Source organism: Myotis myotis, unplaced genomic scaffold (assembly GCF_014108235.1).
Source record: "Myotis myotis isolate mMyoMyo1 unplaced genomic scaffold, mMyoMyo1.p scaffold_m19_p_13, whole genome shotgun sequence".
NCBI lineage: Eukaryota > Metazoa > Chordata > Mammalia > Chiroptera > Vespertilionidae > Myotis > Myotis myotis.
Genome location: NW_023416317.1, coordinates 33136297 through 33148934, shown reverse-complemented (window position 1 = coordinate 33148934; position 12638 = coordinate 33136297). Strand labels below are relative to the sequence as shown.

At 42.3% G+C, this 12638-nt stretch overlaps 1 protein-coding gene across 2 annotated transcripts in view; it reads right to left on the bottom strand.

The window, feature by feature from the left end:
* The window catches only part of CPNE4 (copine 4), a 354210-nt gene that overhangs the window by 123505 nt on the left and 218067 nt on the right, over window positions 1–12638 (bottom strand). For both annotated transcript variants that reach the window (XM_036332620.1, XM_036332621.1), the window contains exon 3: window positions 5374–5553. In XM_036332620.1, the coding sequence (XP_036188513.1) occupies window positions 5374–5553 (180 nt within the window). The remainder of the gene's footprint in view (window positions 1–5373; window positions 5554–12638) is intronic.

The window sequence follows — 12638 nt, the reverse complement described above, 5'->3', positions numbered from 1 at the left end:
TGGGGGGCAGCAGGCTTGGCTCCTGGTCTCCCTTTGGCCAACAGAAATCCAAGGATTTCTCCATGCTCAGCCAGAAGGAGACACAGCTTTCCAAGCGCCCTGCATCCCTGTGATTTCCCCCCCTCAGCCATCTGCCGAGAACATGCAGTTCTGCCTTGAGTGCTCTTGGGGGACGTGAACCTTCCTTTGGCATAATTGCTCAGTGCTAAGTCACTTGCTGTGCTTGTACCAACTTCATGGTCAATGCCAATTGCTAGCATGCCCGGGGCTGCTATTTTCCTTCCCTAAAGGCCACAAGTCCTGCTGTTTCACATGGCAGAGTGAGAACGTGTCAATCGCAGATGGACAGAGCAAGGACCTGTAGACAGCTTTGAGGAAACAGGCTTTGAATATGTGACTGCTGCCTGGGTTTTGGGAAGTCACTTTCTCTCTCCTTTTCAGCATCAGTTGTGGCCAGGTAGGAATTGGAACACTTGCCCCTGATTTGAAACCATTTTTACTTGAAAATAGTCTGAGAAAAGTAAGTTTCTCTCTCTCTCTCTCTCTCTCTCTCTCTCTCTCTCTCTCTCTCTCTCTCTCTCACACACAGACACACACACACACACACACACACACACACACACACAAGTACACTGAATCCTTTGATTAAATAAAGTACTCAAGTTTGAGGCAAAATAAGTTCAGTTTTCCTAATTGTCCAGGACATGAGTGTTCTGTCATAATGTGTTCATGCTTGTTATTGCCACCCTCACTCAACAGCAATGCTGGTCCCTACGAGTGTCAATTTCCCCACCATTTCCTTGAATCTTACCACCTTAATAACAGTTTCCATATCCCGAGTGCTCTCTCTGTGCCAGGGGCTCTGCTAAGCACCTTGTATGTATTTTGCTGATCTTTAGAATAGTTTCTAAGGCCAGCATTACTATTATCTCCATTTTGTAAATGGGGAAACTGAGGCTTAAGTAGCTACAGGAATATGCTCTAGACATACAATTGAGAGCAGCTGAGCTGGGATTGAATGCTAGACCATTAGTCTTCCCGGCCTAATGTATACTTGAGCATTACAGAACTGTGCCTGAGGTCTGACCACACCATTCCTAAGGTTGTTGTTCCTAAGGTTGTTCAACAGCTCCTACATCCAGTCATTCCCTGTCTAACTAAGCAGTACAAGGAGTTTAAAGAAGAAAAATGTTGGTGGTTTTTCTTTTTGCTTGATCACACCAGAGAGAACAACTTTAAAACACACAGGGGAAAAACTCTCATTCATACCAAAATGTCAGAATCTTTGAAACTATGGAGGTTAAGAGTACTGCTTGCCCTTCACAAAGATCTCATTACAAATGCATGTATCTGGTATGTTATTCGACACATAGAAACACCCAACAAAAGTTTTTGAATTTAAGACAACATCAAGCTTACACTTTTATGTGAGAGTAGAGATGTTCTTACATACTCAATGATTTTTTTAAAAAAAATCCTTTATGATTTGTTTATATGCTCAATAAATTTCCCTCAAAAAATAAAACTAAAGCATTCTTATTGATGGATCTCACTCCTTCCATGCTACCAATGACCACCTTCAGGGAGTTAGCTACTAAATCTCTTATCATCTCCAGACCCACATGGTCAGCCACCAATTTGTGACCTGGTTTCTCCATACACATCTCGAGCTTAACATGCCAGCATCACATTCTATTCCCCAACTCACTCCTCAATCTCATATGACTTCACCAGTAACCCAAGCCAGTAACCCAAGCCAGGTATCTCAGTACTCCTCCTTGGATGAGCTCTTCTCTGGCTCTCCTCTTCTCAACCTCCATGACCACTGCCCTCTTCATCTCTTTCCTGTTACTGCACTAGTTCCCTAACTGATTTCCCTGCCTCCACATCCATCCTCCCCATCCACCCTTCACGGGGATGCCAAAGTGACCTTTCTAGTACATACATCCAATCTTGACCTTTCCCTAGTTCAAACCCTTCAGGGCCTCCAGTGCATTATGTCCACCATGTTCTACAAACATTAGAGAAAGGTATTTAAAAGCCTCATGGTCTGGCTCCTCCTCTCCTATCTAGACTCCTCTATCCCTTTCCCATGCTCATATGATCAACTGGATATGTTGATGTTCTCTTTCATCCTTGTGCTGCTATGTCTTTGTGTGTGCCAGGAGAATCCTTGTCTCCTCACCCCCCTGCCCCCCGCCATCCCTGGCCTTTTCTCTGCTGGTGAATTCCTACTCATCATTTAGAGATTCAGTTCCAGACTCTTTTTTTGTAAGATGATCCATCAGTAAGATTCCCATGAGGCAGAGATGTGTCTTTCCCCCACAGGCCCTGGGAAACACCCCTAACGTAGCACTTAGTAATATGCATGCTAATTGTTTATTTCCTAGTCTGTGTCTCCAGCTAATGATAAGCTCTGGGACAGGGCTTCTGTCTTTTTCATCTTTGTATCTATAGTACCTAGCATGGTACTTGGCATAGCTAGGGCACTTGCTAAATGCTTGTTGAAAAAAAAAAAAGAATAAATGAATGAACCTTATCATGTTAAAAAAATTTTTCAAAGTTAACTAATCAATACATTTGACTTGAACACTTAAGATATGTAAAACGTGGTGTTCCATTAGACACAAAGAAGTGCTAAAAGTGGCCTTGGCCTTAAGAAACTTGTAGACTAAGTACGGGGACCAGATAAATATATATAAAAATAAATGTTAATTATGAGAGAAATTATTTAATGAACTGATAAAAAGTATATTCTCAACGCAATCCAGAATGAGTTGCTAAATGAATGAAATGAAGACAGGTTACAGGATCCTGAAGTTTGGCCTGGGAAAGGGGGTACATAATTTCCCCAGCTGCTTGGACTGTGTTCCTCTTTCTTCTCACCAGATGCACTCTCCTCTCCTTTCACGTTTCATTGTACATATCACTTCCCATCAGAAGTCTTCCAGGACCTCCTCTCCACCTGATGCCATTCTCTTAATGTTTGGGCTCCTATTCTATTTGTCCCCTTAGCAAGGTTTATAATGGTTGTAGTTTAATTGCTGGTGTAATTATTTGCTTCCCTCTCTATCCCCAACTAGACCCTGAACTGCTGGAGGGCAGGGACAATGCGTTTTGGCTCAACACTATATACTGGCACCAAGCACAATGCCTGGCACAAAGTAGAGGGTCAAGGACTTGATGAGGTTTGTGAGAGACTGAAGATGTAAGCGTGAGGGTCACTTGCATAGACAAAATGATCAAAGCTTTGGATGAAAAAGATCGCTTATTGACAGGACGCTTACATGGATCTACATCTATTTCTTGGGACAGGATTTGACTTTTATGCATAAGGGATACCCATCATCTAGGGGAAATCTTGGAGTGGCTCATTTATGTCTCTAAAAGATGCCATTTTAATCACCTTTTAAATTTCTTTATACATTACAGAAGTCCGCTTTAAACTTATTCATTTACTCATTTATTCATCCAATGGCTACTTTTTGGGTGCTGTACCTGGCAGGGCCCTGGAACTATCTGCCGTCAATTCTGTTCAAAAGTCACAAGAGAGTTTATATTTGTGAAATATACGCCAGGTTCTCTGTCTGCCTCCCCTCAGCCATACTTCCACATTGGGCTTTTGCCTTTCATTAAAGGAACAGGAAGAATCCTATGGAAGTGATCACTATACTCGCCGGAAATGGGTAACTGAGGACACTGTCTATCTTGTCCCTCAGTGGTCACCTGGAAGACATTCCTTTTTAGCGACAAGTGGCATGCGGGCTGGTAAAAACAAATAAAGAAGCCCACATGCATTTGTGCCCTCTCTCTACCAGGCAGACTTTTATCTCCACATGGGACCGATGCTGGTTTCATGGAGTTAGAGGCTCATATAATTTGGAATCCTTCTTTGAGAAAAAAGCACAAAACGACAAATAAAAATGTAACACAGAGCCTCGAAGAAATCCACAGGAGAAAGGGGCTCTGAAGTTCGGCTTCACTGGTTTCACAGTAAATCAGCATCTGACCTTGGTTCAGTGAAACTGGTGTCCTCCGCCCCTTCCCCTGCCGCGGTTGTTCTGACCTCTCTGCCTTGTTTATCTTGCTTCCTTCCCCAACCCCTGAACTATATTTTTTTCAGCAGTTGGTCTCACAATGACTTCTTTGATTCTAGCCAGCAGAAAGCTCTCCCTTCCCTGCAGGTCCACATTATTCACTCTCGCTGTAGCTTAAGGAAGCATCATAAGTTGCTCTATTTGAGATGCATAAAGTATGCCTTCTGCAATCAAGAGCGTCTGATTCTTGGGCCCAGGGACTATGTCTCCATTTAGATCTTCCCCAAGCACCTACTAAAGTTCTGGGTACAGCAGGAAGGGAAGGGAAGGGAAATGGAAGGGTATTATAGAAGCAAAATGATGGGATTTGGAGGGAGGCCGACACGGTTCAAGTTCTAGCTCTGCCACTTTTTAGTGCGGTGCTTAAGCTGAACCTCTCTGCGTCTTGGTTTTCTCACTGACAAATATATACACTAATGGTTTTTACTTCATATCAGTGTTGTGAAGATTACGTAAAAGCATTTATTTGTTCACCAAATATCTATGTAGCCCCTGTCCTGGGCTATTTTGGGCACAAGAGGCTTGGAATACATGTAAATGCACAATATTCCCTGTGTGTGGGTTCTCACAGTTGAGTTGGGAGATGGAAATCTACAATGTATCAGGATATGGCTAACACAGACACACAAGCAGAGCAGAGTAGGTGCTCAATAAAAAGTTGTTAAATAAATGAAGGAATTCAGAAAAATGATTAATTTTGCAAAATAGGTAACTCTTCACATATTTGTAGCACCATCCTTATGTAAATACTAGAGGCCCCATGCACAAAATTCATGCACTGGGGCGCGGGGTGGGGGGAGGGGGGGTGGGGGTGGCATCCCTCAGCCCAACCTGTGCCCTCTTGCAGCCGGGACTCCTCACTCCTTACCACCTGCCTGCTCGCTGGCTGCTCCTTACCACTAGGCTCGCTGCTCCTTAGTGCTGCCTTGGAGGCGGGAGAGGCTCCTGCCACCCCCGTTTTGCTCGCCAGCTGTGAGCAGGCTTCTGGGGAGCGCACTGGCCACCAGGGGGCAGCTCCTGAGTTGAGCATCTGCCCCCTGGTGGTCAGTGAGTGTCATAGTGACCGGTCATTCTGGTTGTTCCGCCATAACGGTTGCTTAGGCTCTTATTATATAGATAATGGATATGACAGTGCACGGGAAATCATAAAATGTTGCATGTAAAAGAAAAGAAAACCGAGAGAAAACAAGCATGGGCTGAATGAGAGGAGAGAAAAAATGGGAGGAAGAAAGATCCTTCAAAGGCGAGAGGAAGGAAGGGACATCTGTTGACCCACCTGGCCAAGTGTGCACTCCATGCCACCAAGAAAGTCGGCCTCTTTCAGCCCATTGTGGTTGCTGCTGATGTCATGGACCTCAAACCGCAGGCGCTGCACCTCTTCAAAGTAAAAGTCCACAGTAAACAGTTTTGAATACACTGGGTTTATGCAGGTGCGAATCACCTCTGTTCTGTCAACCTGCAAGGAGAGAGGGAGAGAAAACCCATCAAGGATTAGGGCTTTTTATTATTAACCTTTAGGCAAATTAACTTTATGGTGCTTCACCTTCTTGCAAACCATAAATATGCTCCATCAAGTCACCATCAGTTCAAAAATCTTCAAGGAAGGACCCTCAGAGAATGAGCCATGTTTCAAGGAGGAAAATCTTATTAGATGGGATAATCCAAAGCTTTGTATTTAAAGATTTAGTGTAGTTAGGTAATAGGGCAGCAAGATGGATCAATTATTAATGACTGCCTGGAGCCTTAAAATGACAAAGATTCTGAGGGCACATGTGGGCTCAGGAGGAAAGAAATCGGTCATAGATTAGTGATGTGGCACAGTAATGGTAAATGACTGTGTAGGTGCCCATTTTAGCCAATCTTACTCTACATAGGATATGTAACTCATAATTCCCAGCATAAAAAAGGCCAGGAGAGTAGATATGAAGATAACTGCCTTGGTCTTGAGTATGCCTTACTTTGGGGCTATCATGTTTACTCAGTCACTTTGATTCTTTAGGCTTCAGTTTCTTTATCAACAAAATGAGAATTAGAGGACGAAAAGCCACATTCACACATGGCGACATGTGGCAACTGCCCTATTCGTAAGGGGCACTCATTCTCCAGTTTCCAACCTCTTCTCTCTCCATGAATTTCCCTGCCTAGTCTAGACATAGCTTTGCAACATCTGGTCCATATTTGTAGAATAATGAGCACATAATAAGTTATTTAATTATATTCATATGGTATCTTTTGATAGAGAATTTCAAAATGATCCCCAAGAAGTAATTTCTAGGTGGATCTGATATCCTTAAGACACAGACAAAGGAACCTTCTCTCCTGTGGATGGAAGAATAGAGTGAAAGGCAGGCTTACAGTCCATCCAATTCTGGTCTATTTCCCTCTGCTTTAACCACCCCAAATGGCACAAACGGCTGATTTGCACCGACCCTTCTGCTTTTCTTTTCACTTCTTGATTTTCAAATGATGATCCCACATGGGTATAAAGTTCACAGTGGCATCAAGCCATGCAGCTCAGACAGACTATCCAAGGCAAGCTCCCAGCATGCAACACTGAATGACGAGGTGTTTTTGAAGAAAATGACTGGTTGGAAAGAAATGAAGCAATACGCATTTGCATTGCCAAGGTAAGTAATTTCCAAAGATAATCTCAGGGCCAGTAAAAATCCTAACAGCACATCGGTGCTCAGGAAAAGAAGGAGAATGACGATAGAAGACACGTTCTCAGAACTAAATGCTTATTTGCAAGATGTTTCAAGCCCTTCTGCATCCCAGCCATTATGGCAGATGATGATCTTTTCTGGAGACTGAAGCCAGGTTGAATCTGAGCAACAGAGCCCAAGGTAGCTCATGTTTCTCCTTGATGTGATAAGGTCAAGGTGATTGTTTCCAAAAGACTGTCCACTGACTGATGTACTGGTTGCACCAGAATCAAGCAAGCAGCTTTCTGTAAAACTCAGATTCCTGTTTCTTCCCCCAGCAATTTTGATTCAGTAGTATAAGGTGGGACCCAGAAATCTGTACTTTTAAGCGTGTCCCAGGCAATTCTGACATAGGAATATCAGAGTAAAGGATTTAAGAAGATGCAGGGTATATCCCTTGCTCTGGTGTGAGGTCTTGTTTGTTTGTTTGTTTTGTTTTTGTTAAGTTTTATTTTAATCTTGCTGGCTCTCTGATACCAAGTCTTCAAAAAGTGTTCGTATCACCTCTCCTCCCTACTCATGCTGCCTGATATACTCATGTTGCTCTATAGTTTTCAGAACATGTTCACATCCATTTTTAACTTGACGCTTACAGAAATCATGGGATGTAACTGGACATTATTTTATATATAAGAAAAATCAAAGTCAAATATCAGGTGATAGAGTGGGCACTTGAGCTCATGTCTCCTGACCTCAAAGTCTGGATTGCCTTCCTTAATTCAAGTTTATTCATGAGTATCCCTTGCAAATGAAAATGAAAAATGCAGCTAGGTTATTGCATGACAGTGATAGACTCAATCATTGAATATTGCTTTTGATGAAATGCTTTTAAAAAATGTTATGTACAACATTTTTCAGTATAGCACTAAAGTTTATAATAGATAATACTTACGGGATGCTCTTACTTTAAATATGCATTATTCAGGTATAATTGACATATAATAAATCACATCTATTTAAAGTGTGCAATGCAACAAGCTTGACATATGTACATACATGTGAAGTCATCACCACAATCAAGATAGTGAACATAACCACTGCCCCCAAAGTTTGTTCACGCTCCTCTGTAGCTCCTTCCTGTCATCCCTCCCTTCCCACATTCCCAGGCAATTACTTTTAGATTTATTCATTGTAATGTGCATCAATGGTTCATCTATTTTATTGCTGAGCAACAGTCCTTGATGGGAATTTGGGTTGTTTCCAGTTTGGCTATTACACATAAAACTCCCATGAATATTCATGTACAAGCATTTGTCTGGCCATATAGTTCTTCTTCTCTTGGGTAAATACCTAGGGTGAAATAAGTGTATGTTTAAGTTTTAAAATTCTATTAGGTGTGTAGTGATATCTCTTTATGGTTTTCATTTGCATTTTCCTAATAACTAATGATGTTGAACATGTTTTCATATCTTTACTTGCCATCCTAAGGTAAAGTACCCATTCAAATCTTTTGACAGGCACTGTCTTATTATCCTTATGACAACACAGGAGGCTCGGTGATGACATTCGTGCACTGGGGGAGGGGGAAAGAGGAGGAGGGAGGAGATGGTTGCTCAGCCCAGCCTACGCCCTTTCGAGAGGCTCCTGCCCAGCCTGCGTCCTCTCGAGAGGCTCCTGCCACCGCCACTGCACTTACCAGCCATGAGCCTGGCTTCTTGCTGAGCAACACTCCCCCTGTGGGAGCGTTCTGATCACCGGGGGGCAGCTCCTGCGTATTTCACCTAAACCCTATTGCTCAAAGAAATGCACAAGCCAGACAACTAATGTAAAATGATGAAGTGATAGAAAAAGTCATTAAACAAGCCTGTGGTTGTGTCCCTAGCAATCTGGTTTGTCCACTGGGCATATCGAAGATAAAACGGAGGTTCTGAACACTGACCAACCCAATCCAGGTTGGATTGTGTAGAGACAAAGTCAGTATGTCTTTAAGAAACAGATCAAAGCTATGCATATAATGACTGTCCAGTACTTTAGCTTCTTAGGGCTGCTGGAACCAGGGGTGATGAACATCTTGCCTGAGGGCCTTGTACAACCTGCCAAATCATTTGGTCTGGCCCTGCCAAGGCATTAATGGAAAGTTAATTAAATGTTTGAACAAATATAGCAGGCCAGTTTTTAAGTTGATAATTTTGTATGGCCCATGAATGATGTTATAAATATCCAAATGGCCCTTGGCAGAATAAAGGTTCCCCACCCCTGCTAGGCAAAGGAGATGAGGTTGTTGGGAGGTAAGCACTAAACAATGTGATGCTATTAGTGGGGAGAAGGTGAAGGCAGGGTCCAAAACCAGTGCCCGTCGCGGAACGGTCTATGGTTTCCTGAAGAAGTACAAGCCCCTATCCCAAGGGCAGCAGAAGCCGGTGAAGAATGACATGGACGGCCAGAGAGACAGGATGCCTCCAGGGCAGGCGTATAATTAGGCATTCCTTCAAACTGATATTCTTTAAATATCTCTGCAATATTCATTTAGTGAGAATAGGAAGAAAATTAATTTTCTCTGAATAAAGAAGGGGTAGCTTTCTTTATGTTAAAAAATAGAGGAGTTATTACAATTTTTCAAACCATGTAACTTCCAAGGGGACATATTAATCCACATAAAATTGCAATAATAAAGTCAAAGCACTGAACCACCAGAATTGAATAGCATTATTCAATTTCAGGATTTCGGCTGCTTGTGGCTGCTGATTTCAAGTGACTGCCCTATAGTTGCAACAAATATATTGTGAGTCTCAAAATCACTCAACAGAGAGAGGTTGGTGCTAGTGAGATATGACTTTTTTAAAAACAGTTTTTTAAAAAAATATATTTTATTGATTTTTTACAGAGAGAAAGGGAAAGGGATAGAAAGTTAGAAACATTGATGAGAGAGAAACATCGATCAGCTGCCTCCTGCACACCCCCTACTGGGGATGTGCCGGTAACCAAGGTACATGTCCTTGACCGGAATCAAACCTGGGACCCCTCAGTCCCCAGGCCGACACTCTATCCACTGAGCCAAACCGGTCAGGGCAAGATATGACTTTTATTTTCCCATTTCAGTGATTTTTGTACTTCCATAGGATGAAAATTCTTTAACATTTGTTGGTTATATAAAGAGTCCCATGTGGAATCAAGTGTACTGGTGCCATTCTGTGATATGTCTACATGCTGAGGATGCATCGCTTGTGGGGGCCTGGCTGACCTGCCACATGGACTGGGGGGTTCCTGTCCACCAGCTTCTAAACCTGAAAACATGTCTGATATTGGCAGCCTTTGCTTCTTTAACTTAAAAAACCCTGGGCAGAAGCTGACCTTGGACCTTGAAACATTTGTCTAGCCTAGTGGTTCTCAATGGGGGTGATACTCCCTTTCCAGGGGACATTTGGAAATGAGTAGGAGTGTCTGGGGTTGTCACGATGAGGTGACATCCCTGGATACTAAATATCCTACAGTGTGGACATTAGTCCTGATGAACACAGAACGCCACATCCCTCACTGCTAGTACTTCTCTATAGGTTCAACCCACCTTCCACCCCAACTAGACAAATAGAGAAACTTCTCCAAGGGCTCTTTGGTTTTCAGAACAAGCCACATGAAGAGACCTGTTAGCCAAGGGAGGAACAAAGAGTGAGATCCTCTCAATGAGAAACTTTGGAAGTCACCCCGTTTCAAGTAAATTTTTTTTTGTGTGGGAATAGCACACTTTACGGAACTGACTCCTTAGGAAATCATTTCAACCTCTGCCTAGTAAATGATTTCATTCCTTCTTGAAATGGATGGCAAGTTGGGTGGTGACCAAAGGAGATGGTAACTTTTCTGCTCAGGCAAAGAAAGGGGTGAGAGAAAAAATGATGAACTTTTATTGTATACATTCTTACCTTCCCACAGAAGGCATTTACATGTTATCTTCCATTCTTATTGTCATTAACTTTAAAATATATTTTTATTTCACAATTTAACATATTTCAAGTTGGAATGCATGTTATAATTGATGATATGCCATTGTTTAATTGGAAGTATTTTTTTAACTGGTAATACATCAAATAGTTTTCCTTTTACCACTGATTTATCATTTTACCAATGATTCTATTAAATATATTACCCTCATTTTTGCAGACGATAAAATAAAACTGCATCAGAAAAGCAGTGGCAAAAGCAAGGCTCAAACCTAGTCTGATTCCAAAATATATACTCCTTCTACCATGCCATTTATTATGGGTTGAATAATGTCAAAATTTAAATGTTGAGATCTGACTCCTCATCACCTTAGAATGTAATCTTATTTGGAAATAGGGTTGTTCTAGAAGTAATTCATTAATTGTAGTCATATTAGGGGAGGGTGGACCCTGATGTGATATGACCGGTGTCTGATAAAAGGGGAAATTTGGACACATACACACACACACACACACACACACACACACACACACACACACGAAGATGCCATGTGAACATGAAGAAAGGTACTGGAGTGATAATGTGCTTACAACCCAAAGAACCCCAAAGATTGCCAGCCAACCACTAGAAGCCAGGTGAGAAGCAAGGAACATAGTCTTCCTAGTGTCCTCAGAAGTAACAAACCCTGCCAACATCTGATCTCGGACTTCTAGCCTCCTAAACTGTGAGACGATACATTTCTGTTGATTAAGCTGTCCAGACTAGCGGTCACCAACCTGGTGGTCCGAAAGGTTAGTGACTACTGGCAGCGGTTGCCAACAGGTGGCCTGTGAGGTCCAAAAGGTTGGCGACTGCTGAATTCCAGACTATGCTACTTTGCTATGGCAATCCTAGGAAACTAATTCATATTCATTCATTCTCTCTCTAACTCCCTCACATCAACAAAACAGAATGCGTGTATTAATCATGCCTTTATGTTTTTTATATTTTCTATGTTTTGATACCTTGGGGCCTTGTTGGTCCTGAAGGGGCATGCTCCTTTCAAAGCTTAGAGATAGCAAAGAAGCTTGGACCAGGCGTTCCACATGTAAACCAGCCAAGCCAGAGACCACATCCCAACCACCTCCTTCATCCAGCTCTTATATTCCAGATCACCATTCCCCTGCCCTAACCAGAGCCAGGTATCAGCTAACTAGTCACCAACACTGTTCCCCAGAGCCCACTGAAATTACTCAGCCTAGCTAATCCTAAACCTGCTAACTCTGCCGGACCCATTCCTTCTTATGAAAACCACAATAAAGGCTCTTGCCCATATTTTCTCCCACTCCCTCTGACTTCTGACTCACCCCAGTGCCTCTCCACGTGGCCTTGTGGGCATGTAGTTCTTCCTGTTTCTAGAGAACTCACTACAAACTCTTCCTTTATGATGGTCATCTCCATGTCAGGGTGTCTTACCATACCAGATTAAAACAAATCCTGGGTACCCTGGAAACAATTTAACTGTGGGCAAGAAGACAGTCTGATAGAGGAGGAACAACTAAATGGAAATTTAGGAATTATTTTGTGGATTTAAATTGCTTTTTGCTGGCCTCTATGGTCAGTAAAAGAAAGAAGCTGATGTTTACTGAGCATCTACTAAATGCTACTATACTTACATTACACTACTTAGTTCTCTGAACTCAGTAATATTGCAAGGTAGATACAATCAATATCTTCATTTTGAAGATGAGGCAACGGACCCTCGAGGAATTTATTAAGTAACTTGCCAAAAATTATACTTGCAGCTTCTGAGAGTGCTGAATGGGAGGCCAGGCTTTCTGTTCCATGTATGTATGTATGTATGTATGTATGTATGTATTTATTATACCCCAGCTACCTCGCTTTACACCAAAGATGAAAATCAAAGCTGCCTTCCCTAATTCTGCTTCAAGTTAGCAAAGGCAGAATAGGGAAGGATGTTTCT